Source organism: Syngnathus floridae, chromosome 2 (assembly GCF_059516105.1).
Source record: "Syngnathus floridae isolate MCC-2025c chromosome 2, RoL_Sflo_1.0, whole genome shotgun sequence".
Classification (NCBI taxonomy): Eukaryota; Metazoa; Chordata; class Actinopteri; order Syngnathiformes; family Syngnathidae; genus Syngnathus; species Syngnathus floridae.
In genome coordinates, this window is record NC_142414.1 from 8,975,081 (window position 1) to 8,996,315 (window position 21,235).

Sequence of the window (21,235 nt, forward strand, 5' to 3'; positions counted from 1 at the left end):
CGAAAAGCCCGTCAGCTAACCATGATTTTAATTTTATCCACTGGATTTGCTTTTTAAAGAATATTACAGCCCATTGTGGGCGTGAGTAATTTTTAATCGTTTATATGGTGTAGTTTCATGTGAAAAGCAGAAGACGGCGCTATGGTGTAGTTTCTTGTGAAAAGCACAAGGTGGCGCTCGGTCAACTTCTGCTGTAACCTCAATTCAAACTGGAGTATTCCGCAACCTTATTTGAACCAATGGGTGTATTTTATATTAGAAAATGTCACGCCTTAAAATATGTCACAAAAAGTGGATAAACTATAGTTGTATTTATGGAAACGGTTTTAACAGCTCTGCCTGCTCCACTGAAATAAATTAAAAATACTAATTAAATAAAACTGGAAAAGGGCTAGCAACATACCTGATGGTCTGGCATGGAACAGTGGTTGGCAATTACTGCACTGGACTGGACTTACAAATCAATCAAGTTAAGTTTTCTAAGAAAAATGCTTACCAGAAAGCTACTGGACATTTGAGGAACTTTCTGATTCACAATTATTTTATTAAAATCATCAGCATCCATAATTCTAACAGTCCAAGCTGTAAAGATAATACATCTCCAACACTGACAGTCAAAGCGGCAAGTGATTAATGATTACGATTCACATTTGGAGAAGCCACAACAAAGCAATAAGGCTTAAATAAGAACAAAGGCATGGTTGTGAAGTCAATATTTGGGTTACTGGATTGCTTGCAGCCAAACAGGGAAAACACAAAACAATCTAATATTGACGCGGAAAGGGGTTAAACAAAGGAAGAGTGAAATATCGATGCAGATACCAACCTTATTTTAAGGTATAAGCACTCTCGACGGCCATTATCGGTGATCCGCCTTTTACAATCAGTTATTAGAAATTAGAATAGAACATTGCTGTTAATTTTACACAATTTTAAGGAAATTTACTGGATTTTGATAGTGTTTTCTTTAGAATTATGCAATTGTTTTTTGCAGGACATGTCCAAAGTACGAGTGGCATCGGTATCAGTGACAACTCAAGAATTGACTAATTGTTCTGGTATCATTCTGGAAAAAAATAAAAGTGGTAATGAACATTCAACTTTCTTGATTTTCCCACACGGCACACGCAATTTGACAAATCTTTCCGATTACACACAGGTTGATTTGATAATATAAAGTGCAACGTTATTTGCAGCAAAACAATCTGTTGTCAAGTTAATTCAAATCACTTTGGTTAGAACGTAGCGCTTCCTCTGCAGGACATTGTCTCGAACAGCAAACGTATGCTGGTGATGAGTCAGACTAAAAAGTAAAGTGCCTCAACGAGTAGAATCTTGATATTTAGTACAATTACATTGGCAGCACCCAAAAGTTCTCATTTGCATCTCATGGGCAACGAGCAGTTTTCCTGCAACGCCTGGCAAGCAGGCAAGTCACACGCTGGCAGACCTCGGAATCTCTTGGCTGTCGGTCAGATTTAGTTTCTGTCTGGAAAAGCGAGTCAAGGGAGAACACAAGCACACATGGATTCTCTAACTTCACCATTAGTATTCTTGACATCTTACATGAGGTCTCACAGGCGCCAACAAGGATACATGGATGAGCTCAACTCCTCCAGCTGAAAAGGAAAATTAGAATTAGCTTTTTTTTTAGAAGCATACACATATATCCATCAATTTGTTGGTTTTCAATGGGGTTGAGGTCTGGGGACTGAGACGACCACAGCTTGATTCTGTGTCTGGTGACCCATTTCGATAATTTCTACTGAGGGAAAAAAAGTTCTTCAACCAACACTTTTGTCAAGGGATCAAAGTCTTACATTCAAAAGCAACTTGTCCATGTTGGTGTCCCGGGCTGTTTTTCTCTGGTCGCCTTGCATCTCCTCTTCCTCTCCGTACAAGTCAAAGTGCAAGCGGGCCAACTTCTCCTGCATCTCACGCACATGCTCCATCTGGCCGATGGAGCACTCGTTACCTAGGCCGGACAAGACAACAGAAACATTTGTCAAGTCTTGTGCAAAACTTGCTGCTCGGATCAAAATAATGTCGGCTGGATTCATTCTTATCAGGTCCTCCATCATATCGATGCGTTTATTTATATTGTGAACTATCAGAATATATTTGTGCCATTTTTTCTAGAGGGAAAAAAAGAGAACACAAACAGAATTGCAACATTTGAGTGATGTAATGCAAGTTTTGAGACATCTCACCAAATGCTTGCAGTTTCCCTGAGTGGAAGTCATTGAGAAGGCTGAGAAGTCCCTTCTCCATCTCCTGCACGTCAGAGACATCAGTCAAGAATGAGTGCTGGATGATGGGTGCCGTCTGGTTCTGATTCGGACTGGGGCGAACACTGGAACCCATTTGATATTTTGATTTGTCACGAACTCCCCTTGAGGAAAACAAAACACCAATTTAATTAGGCATATCAAACGGCATGGCAAGTTGCTGCTACCTTCTATTCTTGTTCTTCTGGCTGGAATGGGGGCCCGTGCCGTGGCTGGAGCCGACATGCTTGCCCCCGGTGGAGGAACTGAGTTTCCGTGCAGAACCGCCGGTGGTGGTCGGCGCTGCCATAGTCACCGGTGCCGCCGCCGCGGGAGTTGTGGGGGTCCTGGGGCTCTTTCGTTTAAGTTTTCGCTCCTCCATAACGGCAGGAAACGGTGGTGGCAGGTTAGCAGGGTCGAGCAGAAGTCATGCCATTCCAGCACTCGGCACAACGGCCAGATTAAGAAGAACCAGAACTCTCATGATCGCAACTAAGCGGAATTTCAAACGCCCGATTACTGTCAACTAATGCTACGAGTGTGAAACGTACGCACTTTGAAAAACGGATGCAGATAAAGACGTAAACAATTAAAACAATCGGTAAAACTAATAAAAAGAACAAAAAGAGCCCCAGGAAACGGACGTTTGTTTCCTTGTCAAATATTTAGCTAAAACTGTGAACACTTCCTGCTTTAAATTGAATTAGTGGTTGGAAAAATACCACTGACGACCACTACTGCCCACTACTGGTACGGAGTGTGAACAGATCTGTTGCTGGTTTTCTGACTCTTTGTGTCCATGTCGTTTTCTCTTTGACTTTGCTGTTCCCTGAGGCTTGTCTGTTACAATTAGAGTAGAAAAAGAGAAAGTTAATTGAATATATTTCTATTCAAAATTACAAATTTAACCAGGAATTCCCAACTGAAGTTATTTTCTATAAGCTCTACTTCTTTTGTTTGTTTGTTTATTTTGATGAGATTACTGTGTTGTGTTGAGTGAATGATACTCTTTTGTTTTACTTTTCTTTTCCATCTTGATAGTTGACCGGTTTAGAGATTTGTTGCCTTTTTCTTATGTAGTTACTGCCAGCAACCACAGGATGTCACTAAGCGAACACTTGATAAAAAAATTCCAATTCCCACAAGATTTTTTTTGCAGGTTTGTCAAACTTTAAGCGTTCAGATTTTATTGAAAATGTTTAGAATGTCTAACACATTTAAAGTTTTAGTCTTTGCCTGCATAATTAAGAGGGCATAATCACATTTTAAAATGATAAACAACATTCTGGTAAAAGTTGCAAAAGGGTAGACGTACTGTGAGAGCATTTTCTCGGTCCACTTGACGTCCCTCTACGCTTCCTCTTCTCGCCTTTGTGAGCTTGTGTGTTTGTGCTGCGTGACAGAGACTGAGTGAGGTGAACCGTGGCTAAAATTCCACAGATGAACGCATTTAGACCGAGTCCTCACCGCCATTAAGAGATGCGCCCAACATAATTGCAGTGTAGGCTGCTGTTCTGAGAGCTAGTTCATTCCTTTCTAATGCTGTTTGAATTATGCATTCGATTTTAGATGAATGGCAACTCATCTAATTACATATTTCCTCTTGCTGCTAATTCTAAGTTACCTGCCTTTTTTTTTTTTTTTTTTTTGCTTTGGATGAGAAAACAACTGTTACTTTACTTGGATGTTTAAAAGCGACTCCCTTTAGTAAAACTAAATGCAATGTAATTATCTTTACAATAAAAATTGTAAACTCATGCAGACTAAACTTATAACGCTCCATTTTCCCCACCCTGGCACTCGTTTTGTCTTCAACTTTGTACTCCCTCATAGTCAATCCTTTGTCTCACCATCACTCTGTAGAGGGTCCAGCTGACATTTTGGCTGTCCGCTCCCTTGAGGGGGGGTCCAGGAGATGCAGACGCACTTGGCAGGTCACCACAGAGTAGCCGAGGGTTCCTGATGGGGGCCTCCAATCTGGATAAGAAATAAAAGACGACGTCACAAAATGCGCCTGTGGTCAGAAATGCTGCACACACTTTACATCTGCAAAAGTAAAGGGTGGACTTTTTTTAGGGACACATGTACAACGAGCAGAACTGGACTCTTTTTTATGATTATAATTATTATATTTTTTTGCATTGGTGCCCCCCCCCCCCAATAATGACGATAGACAGACATGAGGATTGTTGGGTGTCAGGTTCTCACATCTGGATACAAACTTCTTGAACAATTTCAAACCATCTACCACTTTTCCTCATCCATTTCAATCCATTATCAAACCGAGCCTTTTATCTTTGCACCTTGCTTGATGATGAGGGATAATAATTCTGTGAGTAATAACCGAGACAGCCCCTCTCTGCCGATCTCAAGTACGTTTAATGGAGGCGCGACAGTGCGTGTGTGTGTGTGTATGTGTGTGTGCGTGCACACTCGCGATTATGTGATTGTTTGAATAGATCCTGTTCAAATGGTGCAGTCCCTCCAGGGGCAAATTGTTATGGATGCTGTGGCGCTCAAATCACTGTTATTTGGTTCCTTTAAAACAAACTAATTACAGCAATTGCTGTGTGTGTGTGTGTGTGTGTGTCTGTGTGTGAGCACTCATGTGCGCATCAATTAGTCTCCCTTCCCTTGATTGTTTGTTGCTACCAGTTTCTTTAGCGTGCACTTGTTTACTGCTGCAGCTGTTGCGCATCACTTTGGTTTCGAGCACAACCACAATGACATAAATACTTTGGGTCCAATGAAAACAAGCTGTTAAAGCATTGTGACCACAAAAATTATGTTTCCGTAAGTGCCGCAATTAATTGAAATTAGCATCAAATTAGACGGAATCGACAATTCTGCACGTTTGATTTCAATGATCTAACGAACACATTTAAGGATGTATATTTAATTGTCATGTCACATCCATCCATCCATCCATTCATCCATCCATCCATCCATCCATCCATCCATCCATCCATCCATCCATCCATCCATCCATCCCTCCCTCCCTCCCTCCCTCCCTCCCTCCCTCCCTCCCTCCCTCCATCCATCCATCCATCCATCCATCCATCCATCCATCCATCCATCCATCCATCCATCCATCCATCCATCCATCCATCGTGGCTGACGTATATGTGACGTAGGACCACGGAACAATCCATCAGGATATTTGGATCCATCATACAATTAAGCTATTGGCAATTAATGCTTGCAAGGGGGAAATCGGCCAGATTATCGGTAAGTGTGTACTCTTTTTCGACAAACAGCCATTCTGTGCCAGGCAGGTGTGTGCGTGCGCCTGTGTGTGTGTGTGGCCCACAAACCTTTGTGCCAGCTCCTTCACGCCCTTGTGTGCCAGGTACGGCTCGTCTTTGTGTGGGCATGAAAGCGCGCCACATCTGAAGAAGGAAGAAAAATGGCCATTCTCACGGGGAGAAGAGGAGGCACGGGAGGAGAAGGAGAGAGGTGGCCTTAGCGTTCCTCTCATCGTTCAGTCCAACACTTCTCCTCCTTTCGTTTGGTTCCATGCACTCGGCTTTTAGTTCTTTTCCGTTTAGTGGCATTCCATGTGCAGCCGCTCCTCTGCCATCCTCCTTTCTTTGCACTCCATCCTTTTTCTCTCTCAACCCTCTTTTTCCCCATCTATCCCCTCTTCCTTCTCGTCCCAGTTTCCAAATGTTTGGACGGCTCGCCGCTCCGGTCACCGCTCAGGGAGGCTGCCGAGCTAAAGAAGAACATCACAGGCAAACGGGCTCCAATTTCAACGGAGACTTTTTCGCTACCTGCACATCTCCTCATCCCAAAGCTTATCAGTGAACCCAGCCCAGGAAACATTTCTGAAACTGGTGCGACATCACACGCAAGCAAACACCAAGCGTCCAGAGATAAGCTTCTCTGCTCTCGTCTACGCCGGTTGCTCAGCACCGCAGGCCGAGTAGAGTCAAGTGCGACTACAACATTGGCATTCAAACAATTACGAGACAAACCTTCCGTTGTCATCTCAACTATAAGTTAAACCATATTTTTGTTGCTACCATACTTTTTTTCACGGAGTACTGTCGCTCCCTGTCACTGTTCCAAATGAACTAACAATAGGCCAGAGGTCAGCCATCTTACGTTGTCACTATTACCAACAACTCAGTAGAACTCAGAGTTGTACGTTAGAAGAGAAAATAAAAAAAAACCTTACGGATGTCAAACTTATAGGTGCAACTGCGAGCAATAAGAATGGAATGTTTGCCTTAGAGAGAAAATAAAATGTAGCTGAGACAAAGGCACATTCAAGTAAGGCAGGCTTAGAAATTGGCAACGTAAGATGGCCGCCGGTGGTTTAACTCCTCTTGACGGTGAGCAAGCAGCATTGTTCGTCCATAACCCTAACCCACATTTTTTAAAGTAGATTTGTAATCTACCTAAAAAACTTTTATCGTGATCCAGATGATTTTTTTTTTCTGCAACCACTTGACCAAAGAACATTGAGTAAATTCAACAAAAACGTTTTTCAGCTCCTAACCCAAAGGACCTCAGTCAAGATTAAAACTCAGACCCTTCTTGATGAGCCGCGCAAATGTGTACAGCATTATGTCCGTTGGGCACTTCCAAAGCGCCTTCTCACTCGGTACCGGACTTATGACATAATCTTCACTTGCTTAGGGATAAAGTCATCACTTGCTGTTCCACACCATCGCTTCCTTCCTCCACCCTGCCACTCATCCTCAACGCTGCCTTCATCCCTGCACATTGATTGATTGTCACTCCGCAGGTGTGCTGACCTTTCACCTGAGGTGCTGGTTCTTCAAGACTTCAAGAGGTAAGAGCGATTGATGTGAGATCTTTGAAGGTGCTCGTGTGTGTTTCTTCTGAGCTCCTGCAGTTAAGGAACCAAAGGTCCTCGGGGTATTAGAGCAGGAGATCAGGATAAAGGTTCACGCACACACACTGGCATCTCGGCGACCTCTCGGTGAGTTCAGTGGCAAGGCGTGGTGAGAGAGGTCGTTTGAACCTGAAGATTTTAAAGATCACACACACACACACTAACTGCATAAACGCATGCACAAACATATCCAAAGCGCATCGCACAACACACGTTGGAAATTTTTGATAAGGGCCACGCATAGAATCCAAACTGCTGGATTCAGGAATTCCGAATATGAGAAGGGCAGATGTGCGGCGACTCAGATGAATGAGGCCAAAAAGTCTTTAATGTGAGTTGGTCTTGTAAGGTCGGATGGGGCAGGTGGGGGGGAAAGGTTATAAGAAAGGTCAGCATGATTTATTTAATCCCAGCACAATCACACTCATACACAGCTCTGTCAGAAGGTGATGGGCTGAGATTTATTTTTTGGACTTTGTATGTATGCAGAGTTTTTTTGTGTGAATTATTAAGTGTATTTTGTGACCCAATTCCCCGATGGGTAAGCTCACAAACCCTTGCGCACTTGATGCTTTCCTGGAACGGGTTAAGAGGCCCAGGTGGAAGAAAGAGAATAGCAGAGTACTGCAGCGCATGCAAAAGAAGCCTCATGAAAAATGGACGAAAGGACTTTAGAAAAGCGGATGTAATTAATGTTAGCGATGAAACAAAACTGACTGTCATTTACTCGTCTTGTTGGCTGGGAGGGGGTGGGGGCAGAGTCGGGATGCTGATGAGCAGATGAAAGTGGTGCACACCTGCCTTTTGTGGCAGTGGATGCCCCGAGGCACAATGTCACAATGGTGTCTCGGTGACAGTGCCAGCCTCATTGACCAAGCCCCCCCCCCCTTGCCACTTCCCACACCCCCACCCTCTTGTTCGCTCGCGGCCTTGCTAGTCCTTCGTGGGCCGTAACCTTGGTGGTCACAAGAAAACGGCCATATGGGGGAGACCGAGCGAGGAGGAAATTTAGTGATCTCTCATTTGTCTACGTTTTCTTCGCCGACTTCCCGTGCGCCATATGCACTCTCGCCAGCCTTTAACCCCCCCCCCGCCCGCTCCCCTTGGCCGAGGACGAGGCCAGTGCCCCCGCCACCTTACCCAGGGCAAGGGCTGCATATGTTAAGAAGGTGGCTAGGACAGAGCGGCGGCAGATGGCTCAGCCCTAAGGCTGCCGCCGCTGCTGCTGGTGGTGGTGCTGGTGTATGCGGAACTGAGGTGTGCATGGTTAGCGGGTGGGGGATCATAGCTCTATATGTGTGTGCACGTGTGTGTCCAAAAACAACAAAAAAAAAGGCTTGGTTGAAGCAACATCAAATTTAAGTATTCACATATAGACGCAGGCAAAAATAGCCTTTATGATTGGTGTAAGTCACTGGTGTCCAATTCAAGGCCCCCGGGCCAAACCCGACTGCATGTTAGTTGATGTGGCCTAGTAAAGCTTGCCACAATTTTTCCTTGACTTCAGTTTAAAACTAATAAAGCATAATGTTGCTCACCAAATCCAGTGACAGTTATGTAATCAACGGGATTAGCAGTCCAACATGAAATACAAATGTTATTTTTTCAAGCACTTTTCATGTGAAAAAATGCAACTCAAAGTGGCTGACCTTATAAGGAAAAGAGCTTTTGTAAAGAAAGACGTTCTGAAACCGATCCGGGCAAGTACGACAGAGGTGTGACTTTTGTCCTTCATTTCACCCACAACGGTGGTCATCTGCTACAAAGCAGGACATTGTGAAGATGCTTGGAGGTATGACACAGCTGCTGCGCTCTGAAGCGCGCACGCACACCTTGCAGATATGGGCCGGCTGCCACGCTTTAGTCTGGATAATAGGCTGCTAAGGGCGCAGCTTGCTCGGCAGCCTCACACACGCGCACAAATTCACAGACAAGTTCATCTCATCTTCTATGCGTACTTAAGTGGCAGCCCGTTTAACACTGTCAATCGCTGTTGGGTCGATTATCCAACCTCACTATCTTAACCGGATATGCTCTAAAACACACACACGCGCAGCCAATGTCGTTAATATGGATCTTTGACGTCTATAGCCACCAATGGCAGTGAATGAGTTCATAATGTGTCGGAATAACAGACACCACAAGGATGAATTTATGAAAGAATATGGAAATGGGCCATGTTTGGACATACGGGATTTTCCGCCCAACAGCGACGATATTTAGCTTGCATATCACACGTGCACACCCCACAGACTCCCAGAAGGTCATTGCCTTGAGGACATACATTTGAAGTGAAGATCTTTGGCATCAAGCGGCTGGAGGCCGAGTTGCGCCGTGTCATCTACATGCTGCTACTCATGCATACTTTTGTCTCCTAAAGTCATTCTTCTCCATGTGGAATGAAAGACAGACCAACCCTCGGTACTAAAAGGTGTGTAAACAAAATCTTATGGTAAATCAGCGCATTTTTTTCAGTTTGAGCCTCAAAACAATACATGCTCTCCAATAAGAGCCCTTCTATGACATTCATCTTCAGGTCTCTTTGTAGTGTAGCCGGCCTTACCTCCTGGTAATGGATACTAATGGTCCCGGGCAGTCCTCTAGGGTGCAGGGGCTGAGAGTTGTCTGTTTGACCCCGTCGTCAAGCTGGGCGACCTGGACCCCAGGGGTGGTTGGCCCTGTAGGGATCTGTGTCACCATCAGCATGCATTACACTCAAGGTACACACACACTGTTCGTAGCCATGTTCATCAACTTCTTCATAGAGTACACTGTAAAAAAAAAAGAAAAAAAAAGATATATGTTAATTTTAAAACATATTTTTTATATTATAATTATCATACTTTTATTTTTTATAATAAATATAAATATTTTGAGTTTTGAAAAAAAAAAAAATTCAGAACACAAAATATTTTGTTGAATTGCTCATATTTGATCAACACATTTAATCAAAGTTTATTCTCCAGTAGCTGTAAAAATATTGACAACTTTGTTTCTGGTTTGCCATATGCTATCTACTTTCCATGATGGCTGCTTATCTATTTTCAGTTTTTTGTTGGGGAGGGGCAACCTTTATCACGTAAAACAACATGCATCTTTCCCCTTTTCTCCTTCTGTCTCCAAGTAGGTGAATGTCAAAAGCGGGGTGTAGCTCAGGTAAACAGAACTCCCAGGGGAGTGTTGGCCTTTGCTTTCACAGCCGGGGGACAGAAAAACAGAGGCAGGTGAGGGAATGAGCAGAGGGAGGCAGAGTGGACAGAATAATAGAAAATTAAAAAAAAAAAAACAATCAAAACAATGGAAAAGAAAATGAAAGTTGGAAACCAGCTTGCAAAGCTCCCGTCGATCCCAGTGAAAACAAATTTGACCTCATGTATTATTTATCTTGTATAAATATTTTTTGCTGTTGGAAATTTTATGTCTCTTGGGTGAACATAATCTGATGTATAAAAAAAAGTATAAAATATTGACTTGCTGTCTGCAAGGGGCGGGCTAGCAGCGTCCATCTTTGAGGAAGCGACTGCTTCATAAGAGCAGCGAGTCAGTCCTGCCTCCTCGACGGCGGTCTCGGCCTCCCGGCGTGGCAAGCAGCCGCCGCTCGCCCTGGGCAAGTGCTTCGCCGTGGGAAGGAGCCTTGGCTTTAAGTGGCTCTAAGTGGCTCTCGCTGTTTGTCGCTTTAGCTGTTTATTATTTTTTTTCCTGCGCTCGCCACGGGCAGGGAGGGGCTTCTTAGCGAAGCTAGGCAGGGAGGATGAACACAGCGAAGCCTGCGGCGCTCTGTTCACATTTCCTCCACTTGCCAGTCGCTTCATCGTTAAAAATGCGATGTTAAGATTTGATTATGTCAGTTCTGAGCATGTGGTTTCGTATCGACACGGCCAAACAAAAGGTCCGAGAGTGACCTTCTAAGATGACATTATTTACGATCGATCCACCGCCGTCGTACCTTTGAGTCTTGCTGGGACTTTGGTGCCGACAATGGCGGTATTGTTCCTGCTTTTGAGGACGCTCGGTGGCCTGGACTTGACTCAGCGTTACTTTAGCAAGTTGCGGCTTGCCCGCATTTATAAACGCGGCCTCTGAGGTGGACAGGATGTTCAAACGCAGAAAATGGCCTCACATGGCACTTAACACACACGCACGCACATCTTCAGTGGCCTCACTGTCTCAAGTTAAGCAGCAAATGAACGCAATTAGCCACGGCTCTGCAAACACACACTGGGGTATTGTTCTGCTCACACTCACTCAAACCCTAATCTGCTGCACCGGAGGGATCCTGTGTGTGTGTGTGTGTGTGCGTTTCTACGAGGGCAGTCGAGGGGAAGGAGTTCAGAGCCCAGCTGACAGAAGGGGCTCCGAGGCCTTTTTTCCCTCAGAGGTTTACACGACGATGATCAACTCCTCGCGCCTTAGTCCTTGCAGCGCTTGCATCAGTACACACACACACATGCTCTCTCTCTCGCTCGTGTCTCTTTGAGCAACAGCCCCGTTTGAAACAATCATAGACACGCGCACACACACACACCCTTCGGTCAAAGCCAGATGTTCCGGGGTGAACAAAGGCATTAAGTCACAAGTTAGTGTTCTCAACAGCAGGTTGAGCCTTGGGTCATGATTAACATGCACAGGCGCTCAGTTCGGTGCACATCAGCTTCCTTTCTCTCCAGCAAGTGCGTGTGTCTAATTGATGGCTGGTACAAGATTTCTTGCAAGAACACCTACACAAGTGGCTGCTTAATGACTGCACTTTAAGAGGCCTCCCGGGCTGCCGTTGGAGAAGCGGCGGCAGCTTCAGGCCCGTCGCATCAGCAACCGGTGGCAAGACCAGCGCAAACAATATGATGACAAACATAAGTTGCTGTCATGATTATTAGGGTTTTGATTCCACCGCCAATTCCCCGTCCTATTTGTACTGTGTGCCTGTGTCGCCATGACAACGGAATGTGTGTATAATTTCAGGATCAGGTGTCAAACGCAAGGCCCGAGGGTCAGATACGGCCCGCCACATCATTTTACGTGGCTCGCAAAGTGTGCATCAAATTCATGTCAATACTAAAATTTAAAATTTTTTCACTTTTAATAGCGATATTGCTAGCAATTTTTCTTATCATACATATTTTTTTAGAATATTTTAACAATTATTAAGTTTCTGTTTTGAAAACTAGTCATTCCCTAGTTTGTTGTGTCGCCTAGACTATATATAGTAAGAGACATTTTCACAGAGACAATTTCAATGGCCCTCTAAAAGAAACTGTGACTATGATGTGGTCCGTGACAAAATTCCCAGCCTTGTTCTTAGTGCTCACTTCATTCAAGCAGAACTGAAAAGAAACCTTCACCAAACTGTTCTTATAAAGTTACATGAACAGAAATGAAAAAAAAAATCAATTGTAACTGAGAGGTCTTACTCAACAATGTTTTTGATTATCCGCTTGGTTTTCTTCTCTGCATGCAGAAAGCATACGTACAAACACAAGGAATATTTTAGTGGAGATAAAAAGGTGGCATTCCGAGAGGACCATGGCTGCATACAGCCATCTCAAAGTGCACCAGATGTGCTCGCTTCTGCAATGATTCCAGCAAAGACACTGGCTCAGATGTTTTCTCTTGCCTTGTTGGAGCACTAAATGTCTTCCATTTGAGCTGCTGGCTGACCTTCTAGCGCGCTGGCCTTTTCCCGTGTTCCCCACCTTCACCGGCAAGGCAGCTGTGGAATTGTGCCTTTCAAGCTTTGCCACCTCTGCCATCTCGCAACGTGCCTCTCGCAACATTTGGCATCTGACGTGGCGTTTCGTACTGGTTACGTTTCCTTCGACTGTGGCTGCTTTGTTTGGGCTTTGGATTTAATAACTAATATAATTAAGTTTTTTTTTTTTTGCTTAAGAGGATTTTGAACAAAAAAAATGGCGGTATGTAAAGTTTGAAACCCCATTTTGGATCTACATTAATTTTTCTTGTTTTGTTTTGAAGAGACTCTCGATTCATATTATATTTTGGATAATGACTCGAAATGCGTTGCTTTTCAAGCATTTTTATGTGTCCTGATCGGTCAAAGGACAGGACACGTTTTTTTTTTATTTATTTATTTTTTTTTTATTAAAGCTAATTATTCCTCAATTCTCTGTTTTTTAAAAAGCGTCTGTGTGTGTGCGAATGATTGTGTGTGCGTGTGTTTTGTGGGTCTTCTTTTGTTTAGGTCAGTAAGTATGTTGGTGTGTGTGCTGACCTGATAATCTGTGTGCTTTATGGAGTGCTGTTCATACATCAGTCTCTACTCTTATCCCAAACGCAAACACAACATCCCCCTCCCACATACACGCACACACACACTCACACACACGCACACACACAGTGTCTTCGCAAATAGACAAAAAAATAGCATAATTAGAAAAAATAAAATAAAATTTGTATGATGCAGCAACCAAGTGCACATAGGAAACAAAAAGCATCTGTTGTGCACGTACAGCATCTTTTTGTATTTTTTTTGTACTGATCCCGCTCAGAATCCGTAAATCCCAAAGTCAAACACAGACTCTTTATCAGGGAACACACTCGCACTCGCACATAATCCCTGGATCACTACACCTGGGCGTTTGCATCCTGCGATGGCCACACTTCTTCTTCTCAAAAAGCACAAATGAGAGTTTGCGCATTGGAATGAACACAGCACACATTTTGCGGATAGAAAATAAATAAAATGGCGGACGGTTATTGGAGATGGTGACGGTGCCGATTTGAGCAAGAGTGAAAAAGATTTATGCAAAAATACAAAAGATGTGTCATGATCGCTTTGAATGACGTTGAGTATTCACGCGGTCTAAATGGGACACGGCGAGATTTTTTTTACGTCAATTACTTTTTTAATTGGTGCATGTGTAATGTAAATACAGTCTGCTTTAACTGCTGCCGCTCCACCGTAAAACAGATTTTCTCCCTCATTAGGCAGTCACTCCTTCAAGTGGCTCCGTCCCAATGGACCTGCCCTGGACGGGCCTTGCGTGTGCATGCGCGCTTGTGTATGTCTCTGCATGATCAGGGAAAAAAAAAAAAGGGGGCATGTACGCAACCATATTTAACAACAAATGTAGCAAATAGAGGAAAAGTGCAGCATTATGAAAAAGAAAATCATTGTGTGTTTCTTTAGTTAATCTTGACTTATTCTATGTAGCTTTTCTTGCAAGCTTTTTTCTTCACTCAAACCCTGATTGTGCCTTTTACTGCAGTCATTGTTCAGGATGTTTTTTATGTCTCATCATCCTTGCATGAATGTGGCAGCGATGAAAAGAACAAGTCCAGCTTGAATGAGCAATGTCAGAATTATTTTTTTTTGTACGAGGTCTGACCTTAAGGTAAACACGAGTGAACGGCATGCACAGTCCTGGTGTTGCAAATAATTCAGTCCGGATAATGAGGTAGACAATTGGTGGCCTTTGCAGATAAAGACGAGCAAGAAAAGAGAGGGTTGAAAATAAAAAATAAAATAGCGAGAAATAGAGGAAAAGACACCATATGTTGTACACCTGAGCCTTGTGAAAAGTGGGGGAGGGGTCAGGGGGGGTGGACTGTTAAGTGGGGGGGGGGGGGTGATGGGAGGGAATCAGTTCCACTACACGCTCATTACCACCTATTCATCTGGAAGACATCCACTGCGGGCTAACTTACACGATGTATTTGTTTGCATGTACACTAATGTGCATGTATGGCAGCATGCTGACCCCCCCCCCCCCCACTCCGCCCTTCCCTTCCTCGTGCGACCACACCGACCACACACATAATAAGATTAATGGCTTGATAATGAAGCATAGTTACGTGCCTTTCGTTTTTCCTTTCCCCCACGTGACCTCCATTCTGCTGCCCCGCTCCCACTTTGAAGGCTGCAATTAGCTCCTTTATTAACATGAAAAACACAAGCACTTACGTCTTCTCGGGATAATGGAAGATGACGAGCGGTACGATATTTGACTACAATGTCCCTCATGTGCCTATTTGAGGCTTTTTAATATCAACAGTGAACATACAGCAAAAGCACTCAATGGTCAAGGACAGCTGCTGAGGGAGCTCATACATACATTTTGCCTTGCCCATCCTATGGTTGAGTCATCACCGACCGCTGATCACAACTGAGGCCAGTGAGGTCTTCTGGACTTGATGTCATTCTGGATACTTTTGCAACCTCCTGGATATGTCGTACTTTTGGAAAAAATATTTGGGTGGCCCAACACTCCTTTGAAGTACAATATGTGGTATTCCTGAAAACTTTGTTTGGACTATTTTACAACTGTTGAGATGTTCAACCTTAGAGGTAGATATGTACCTTTGTCTCAACATCAGTGCATTGATATCACGTGTCACCACTATCATCATCATCATCATTTATCATGATCATCACCATTATCATCAGCATCATCACCATCATCACTATCATCAGCACCATCATCATCATGACTCCCACTATCACCATCCTCATCATCATCCTCATCACTATCATCACCATCGCCATCCTCATCATCATCATCATCCTCATCACTATCATCACCATCCCCCTCCTCATCATCATCATGATCATCATTGTCATCATCATCATCATCATATCATCACCATTATCATCAGTATCATCATCATCATCATCATCACATCATCATCACTACCGCTATCATCACCATCATCATCAACATCATCTTCCTCATCATCACCATCATCACCATCATCACCATCATCACCATCATCACCATCATCACCATCATCACCATCACCACCATCACCATCACCATCACCATCACCATCACCATCATCATCATCATCACCCTCACATCATCATCACTATCACTATCATCATCACCATCATCATCGTCATCAACATCCTCATCATCCTCCTCATCATCACTATCATCATTTATCATTATCATCACCATTATCATCAGCATCATCATCATCACCATCATCACTATCATCAGCACCATCATCATCATGACTCCCACTATCACCATCCTCATCATCATCCTCATCACTATCATCACCATCCCCCTCCTCATCATCATCATGATCATCATTGTCATCATCATCATCATCATATCATCACCATTATCATCAGTATCATCATCATCATCATCACATCATCATCACTACCGCTATCATCACCATCATCATCATCATCAACATCATCTTCCTCATCATCACCATCTTCATCATCATCATCATCATCACCCTCACATCATCATCACTATCACTATCATCATCACCATCATCATCGTCATCAACATCCTCATCATCCTCCTCATCATCACTATCATCATTTATCATTATCATCACCATTATCATCAGCATCATCATCATCACCATCATCACTATCATCAGCACCATCATCATCACCATCATCACTATCATCAGCACCATCATCATCATGACTCCCACTATCACCATCCTCATCATCATCCTCATCACTATCATCACCATCCCCCTCCTCATCATCATCATGATCATCATTGTCATCATCATCATCATCATATCATCACCATTATCATCAGTATCATCATCATCATCATCACATCATCATCACTACCGCTATCATCACCATCATCATCATCATCAACATCATCTTCCTCATCATCACCATCTTCATCATCATCATCATCATCATCACCCTCACATCATCATCACTATCACTATCATCATCACCATCATCATCGTCATCAACATCCTCATCATCCTCCTCATCATCACTATCATCCTCACCATCATCATTATCACTATCATCATTGCCATCCTCATCCTCCTTATCAACATCATCATCAAGACATCAGCTCACCCCAGACGGCCAACATCCTCTGAACACAAAACCGGAGCAATACGACCAAATCTGACAGAGAGCTTTTTCCCCCCCATGATTGCGATGACCCACCTCATTTACTATTAATCGCCGATCAACGCCCAGCATCACCATTTAGTATGTCTACCAGGGGAATGGGGATGCCCCCTTCCAGATGGATGCCTGGGGCCACCGCCCTGTTGGCCTCTCGCTGAAGTCCACATATCCGAGCATGCAACATTCTACAACTACACGAAAAGCATCGGGAATGAACATCAGAGCACAAAACTATCAGATAACATTTTTCATAGCAGGAAGCAAGAACAACATCAATGGGAGCTTTGTTGCATTTACAAAATCTGTCTTCAGGCACTCTTTCCCGCCCGTTTATGTGTTTGTGCGTTGACATTTTTACGTGTGCATCAGCGGCCATATGTTTGCGCATGCCGGCGAGTGTGTCGCGCAGCTGGCAGCCTCGCAGACAGGTGGGCAGGCAGCGCTCGCCTTCCAAAGAGTCGTAGCCCCGCAAATGTTCCCTCCTCGCCGAACGCCGTTCTCCCTCGCTTGCCCCCCCTCCCCTTCCCTTCCCGCCTCGTCTCGTGAGCCGCTGTTGTTTAGTACGTTGGCCCAATCTGGAGGGACATATGCAGCCGCGCGACTACCCCCTTGTTTGGGCTCCCAAGAAATTGTCCCACATAAATATTGCAAATTAGTGAGACCAAATGGCCTTTTATGGATTCTTCTGTCAGCGGAACGATTTCAAATGGCAGCTTTTATTTCCTCTATGATGTACATCTGTTAATGTGGGAGGAAAAACAACAACAGATTTTTGCATGCCAGATTTTCAACTTCCCTTTTTTTTTCTCTTAATTGTCCAATTTCTAAAAACACAAACTTTGGCCGTTCACATGTGATAAGATAATGGAGTTTATTATCGTTACCGCCGAGACAACTTACAATGTCAGCCCAATGTGTGTGTGTGCGTGTGTGTGTGTAACGCAGTTTATCATGCCAGAACCCTCTGCCCTTCTTTCCATCTGCCGAAACCCCCCAGGCTGGACCAAGGTCAGGTCGTCCCTCCTCTTCCACGGATGTGGATTCACATCAGCCCGTGTGTAGGAGCGTGCGTCAAACAGGTAATGTCAGAATAAACTGCACTTCGTATTTGGGAATGAAAAAAAGAAAAATTGCCAGGAATAATCAGAGCAGTGAGTATAAACAGCTCGTCAGTCGCTACGGTGTCCTTGACAGTGGAGAAAAATGCCAATGAACACTTAGGGTAGATAATACGGGATACTGTGTTTGCAAAACTAACACTACGAAAGCAAAGCGGGCAGTCAACCGTGGAGAAGAAAAAGCAAACATTGACAAAGCGACGCGCCTTCTCACAATCTTAAGACGCTCTGCTTTCCCCCCAGGAGAACCAGACTGGGCTTGCTGCCAAAACTGGATAATTACTCACATCATCCCGACATGCACAGATTTGATAGCAAGAAAGTTAGACAAAATGAAAACACTCACAAGGAGCATGCAGGGGACGTGTTGTAAAGTTTGAGTCAGCACTTCTGATGTCACTCACTAGGCCCGCTTGAGGTACGTGCCAACACGGAAATACAAGGTCACGAGCTTGTTTACCGCTGGAGCAAGATGAGACGGGAAGGTTACGAGAACATCTTATACATTTTGTATTGAGAAGACTCAAATACAAATGTGGATTGTGTGTTTGTGTGTTACAGTGTTGGGATACAGTGGGTGTCTCAAGGTGAGATCCCTTATCAGTTGTGTCTTCGAGGTGTACTGTTGATTGTACGATAAAACACACACACACATGCACACACGCACGCACGCACACACATGCACGCACTTCAGCTCTTCAGTTACAGTACTGCATTGGAGGCGCAACGAATGATCTATGCCACCTAGTGGTGACCACTGTTATTACAATGAAACGAGTTGTTTTCAATCAATTGAAGGCCTTTATAGGAGCCGCATGCAGTCCGTGGGTTGCTAGTTGCCCATCCCTGGACTAGCCCAACCCGCATTTGACTCCTTGATTGATGGACAGAAATGTCTTGCGTCATTGCACTACATTATAGATTACATAAAATATAAAACGCATTTCTGCCCGTACAGTGTTTCTATGAATGAGCAAATGAGCATTCACGGAGAAAAAGTGCACAATGACATTTTCTCTGTGAAAAAGATTGAGGATGTATGTGTTGGCTGTGTGTGTGTGTGTGCACGTGCACGTGAGAGTGCACACGTTGCACAGCTCTTTAAAGTACTAAGTGGCCTGAGGCAGGCCAGGTTGAGCAGACAAGACAGGCAGATAATAGAGGGGCATCTGTGTGCCAAGGACTGGACCTCAAAGTCACACACACACACGCACACACACATACCTGAGCCAGCCAACACATACATCCTCTGTCCTTGTATGCGTCTATTTATCACTTCTACATTAATCTAAAAGATTCTCTAAGATGTCTCATTCTCAATCTGTCCGCTATTGGCTGCTGTCCTCTTCCTCACCCCCTCCCCTACTCACCACTCATGTCATATCTCCCTTCAATTTCACATATCTTGAATGAGGTGTAGATAGCCTTAAGTAAGCCACAGTCCACTTCATATAAACCCACCATTTTTCATCGATGTACAGATTAACGGTGTTTGTGTATCTTTATGGCTTTAGAGTGTGGAAACAATAAAGTGGGATGTTGCCACATCACATGACGAAACTATTTCCATCGTATTTGCCAAAAAGTTAGGATCATCTCCATACTTCCTATTGCATCATTCAATTAATTTGAAAAAAAAAAAGATAGAAAATGTTTGGATAGAACAGTATTATTATATATTATTTCATAATATTAATATATGTAATACAGTGATATTTTTCATCATAGTTATGAATAAAAAAATATATACTTTTTAAATCGGCATCAAAAATACATTTGGGGACACTTTTGATAAAATGTTATTAACCAGATTGTGAATGCTCATTAGCTGAGACTTACAAAAGTCTCATATTGTTCCTTCACACAACACATAATTGACCTCTGACCTAATACTACTTCTGCTTTCTAACATCCTGAACCTCCAATTCATTATTATTTTCAAGCGCATCTCCATTTTGTCTCAATCCACGAGGGTACACGACTCCTCCACATCTTCACACAACCAAATCAAGTTTACAAAAGATCACATGAATAAAACACCACAATCACACAAACGGCAAATTTCCTGCATCATTCAACAGAACGCGGCCACCGGTGGACAGCGCCCGAAGACATTATTAAAGATTGACGACAGGGACACACTCTGTGGCGTACAAGTCACAATGAGATTAATTACTTCCACCAAGGCGGGTGGGGAAATGTTTTTTTTTTTTTAAAGTTGTTTGGTTGGACATGCATGGAGGGATGAATGCGACATCACTGATCCTGGCAGGTGAACTTCACGTCGCATGTCTCCGATCGAAAGACGGCATGAACGTGTTTTCATTTATATGCGCAACTGGCTGTTACATAATAAATACTTGTTGTCAACAGCCACCATCTTAATGATCACAATAAAAATGGATCAAGCTACTCATGTTTTCATTTCCAAGTGTCCATGGCATTATTTGTAATGAACAGTGCATTTCCTATAGAGTTTGAGTCAGGGGATTTTCTGTTTAAGCCCTTTTGGATTTATCTTGATTTATTTAACATGCAAAATAAATTTAATTGCGTCTTTCTTTAAATTGGCACACAAAAGTTTCCTGTGCAAGCAATTCTATAATGACATGAGTTATAATCATTCCGACCTTGTAAAAATAACACAAGAATCATTTCGAGCTCCAAATTAATATGACGGCCATTTTGGTGTATGCAAATTTGAATAAGTATGAATAGGCATACTTGATTATTCTAAGAAAGTGAATAAAAGGAAAACTTTTCAACAAGATACGGAACAAACTGATACCAGTTTTTCTCATGCTGCATTGTTTCAATAATTTTGAGCGCCCGTGTTAACCCTACACATTAATTTGGACGTTTGCTATACATCTTATTGTATTTAGGAGTACTTAAATCATCATTTGACGCAAATGAATCAATGATTTATTCAATTCTTGTCAAAAGTACGACGCAAACATCTTTTATCCAATTATGCACCGGATGGGAATATTCATTACAATAATCATTTCATGTCTACTTTATTTTTTTTCCAAACATAGGAACGTCTTCTTGGTTAATTCCGTTGTCAGCCCTATAATTTTCAATCTTTTCACTCTCTGCTTTTGTACCTCAGTGGGAAAGA

General features: G+C 43.3%; 2 protein-coding genes and 1 long non-coding RNA gene across 8 annotated transcripts in view; 1 reads left to right on the forward strand and 2 right to left on the reverse strand.

Annotated features, from left to right (window-relative positions):
* Nucleotides 1-523: 523 nt before the first annotated feature.
* ccdc28a (coiled-coil domain containing 28A) lies at nucleotides 524-2,976 on the reverse strand. The gene is made up of 5 exons (XM_088361127.1): nucleotides 2,456-2,976; nucleotides 2,211-2,392; nucleotides 1,821-1,975; nucleotides 1,597-1,619; nucleotides 524-1,489 (listed from the first exon to the last, which is right to left on the reverse strand). Exons 1-5 carry the CDS (start codon nucleotides 2,647-2,649, stop codon nucleotides 1,435-1,437), a joined length of 609 nt encoding a protein of 202 aa, XP_088217253.1. The 5' UTR covers nucleotides 2,650-2,976; the 3' UTR covers nucleotides 524-1,434.
* A 533-nt stretch (nucleotides 2,977-3,509) lies between these two features.
* Nucleotides 3,510-21,235, reverse strand: part of LOC148401599 (uncharacterized) — a 79,604-nt gene continuing 61,878 nt past the window's right edge. For 2 of the 6 annotated variants that reach the window (XM_088361143.1, XM_088361153.1), the window contains 4 exons: nucleotides 9,695-9,902; nucleotides 5,582-5,656; nucleotides 4,118-4,244; nucleotides 3,510-3,659 (listed from right to left, as the gene is read on the reverse strand). In XM_088361143.1, the coding sequence (XP_088217269.1) occupies nucleotides 3,618-3,659; nucleotides 4,118-4,244; nucleotides 5,582-5,656; nucleotides 9,695-9,837 (387 nt within the window). In that variant the 5' untranslated portion in view covers nucleotides 9,838-9,902 and the 3' untranslated portion in view covers nucleotides 3,510-3,617. Of the gene's footprint in view, nucleotides 3,660-4,117; nucleotides 4,245-5,581; nucleotides 7,261-9,694; nucleotides 9,903-12,786; nucleotides 12,936-18,457; nucleotides 18,572-21,235 lie in introns of those variants that run through there. The other 4 variants (XR_015854270.1, XM_088361173.1, XM_088361163.1 and 1 more) reach the window with 4 other exon arrangements.
* On the forward strand, nucleotides 18,454-20,246 carry LOC148401600 (uncharacterized). Its single transcript, XR_015854272.1, has 3 exons — nucleotides 18,454-18,529; nucleotides 18,673-18,698; nucleotides 20,193-20,246. It is a non-coding gene; the product is annotated as an uncharacterized LOC148401600 (long non-coding RNA).

Bases quoted from the DNA above. Each gene is read 5' to 3' on its own strand.
- ccdc28a (XM_088361127.1), bottom strand. From the start codon at position 2,649: ATGGAGGAGCGAAAACTTAAACGAAAGAGCCCCAGGACCCCCACAACT. The intron at 2,393-2,455 runs GTAGCAGCAACT...GTTTTCCTCAAG, and splicing joins CAGAAGAACAAGAATAGAAG to GGGAGTTCGTGACAAATCAA. The intron at 1,976-2,210 runs GTGAGATGTCTC...TGTCCGGCCTAG, and splicing joins AGGGAAACTGCAAGCATTTG to GTAACGAGTGCTCCATCGGC.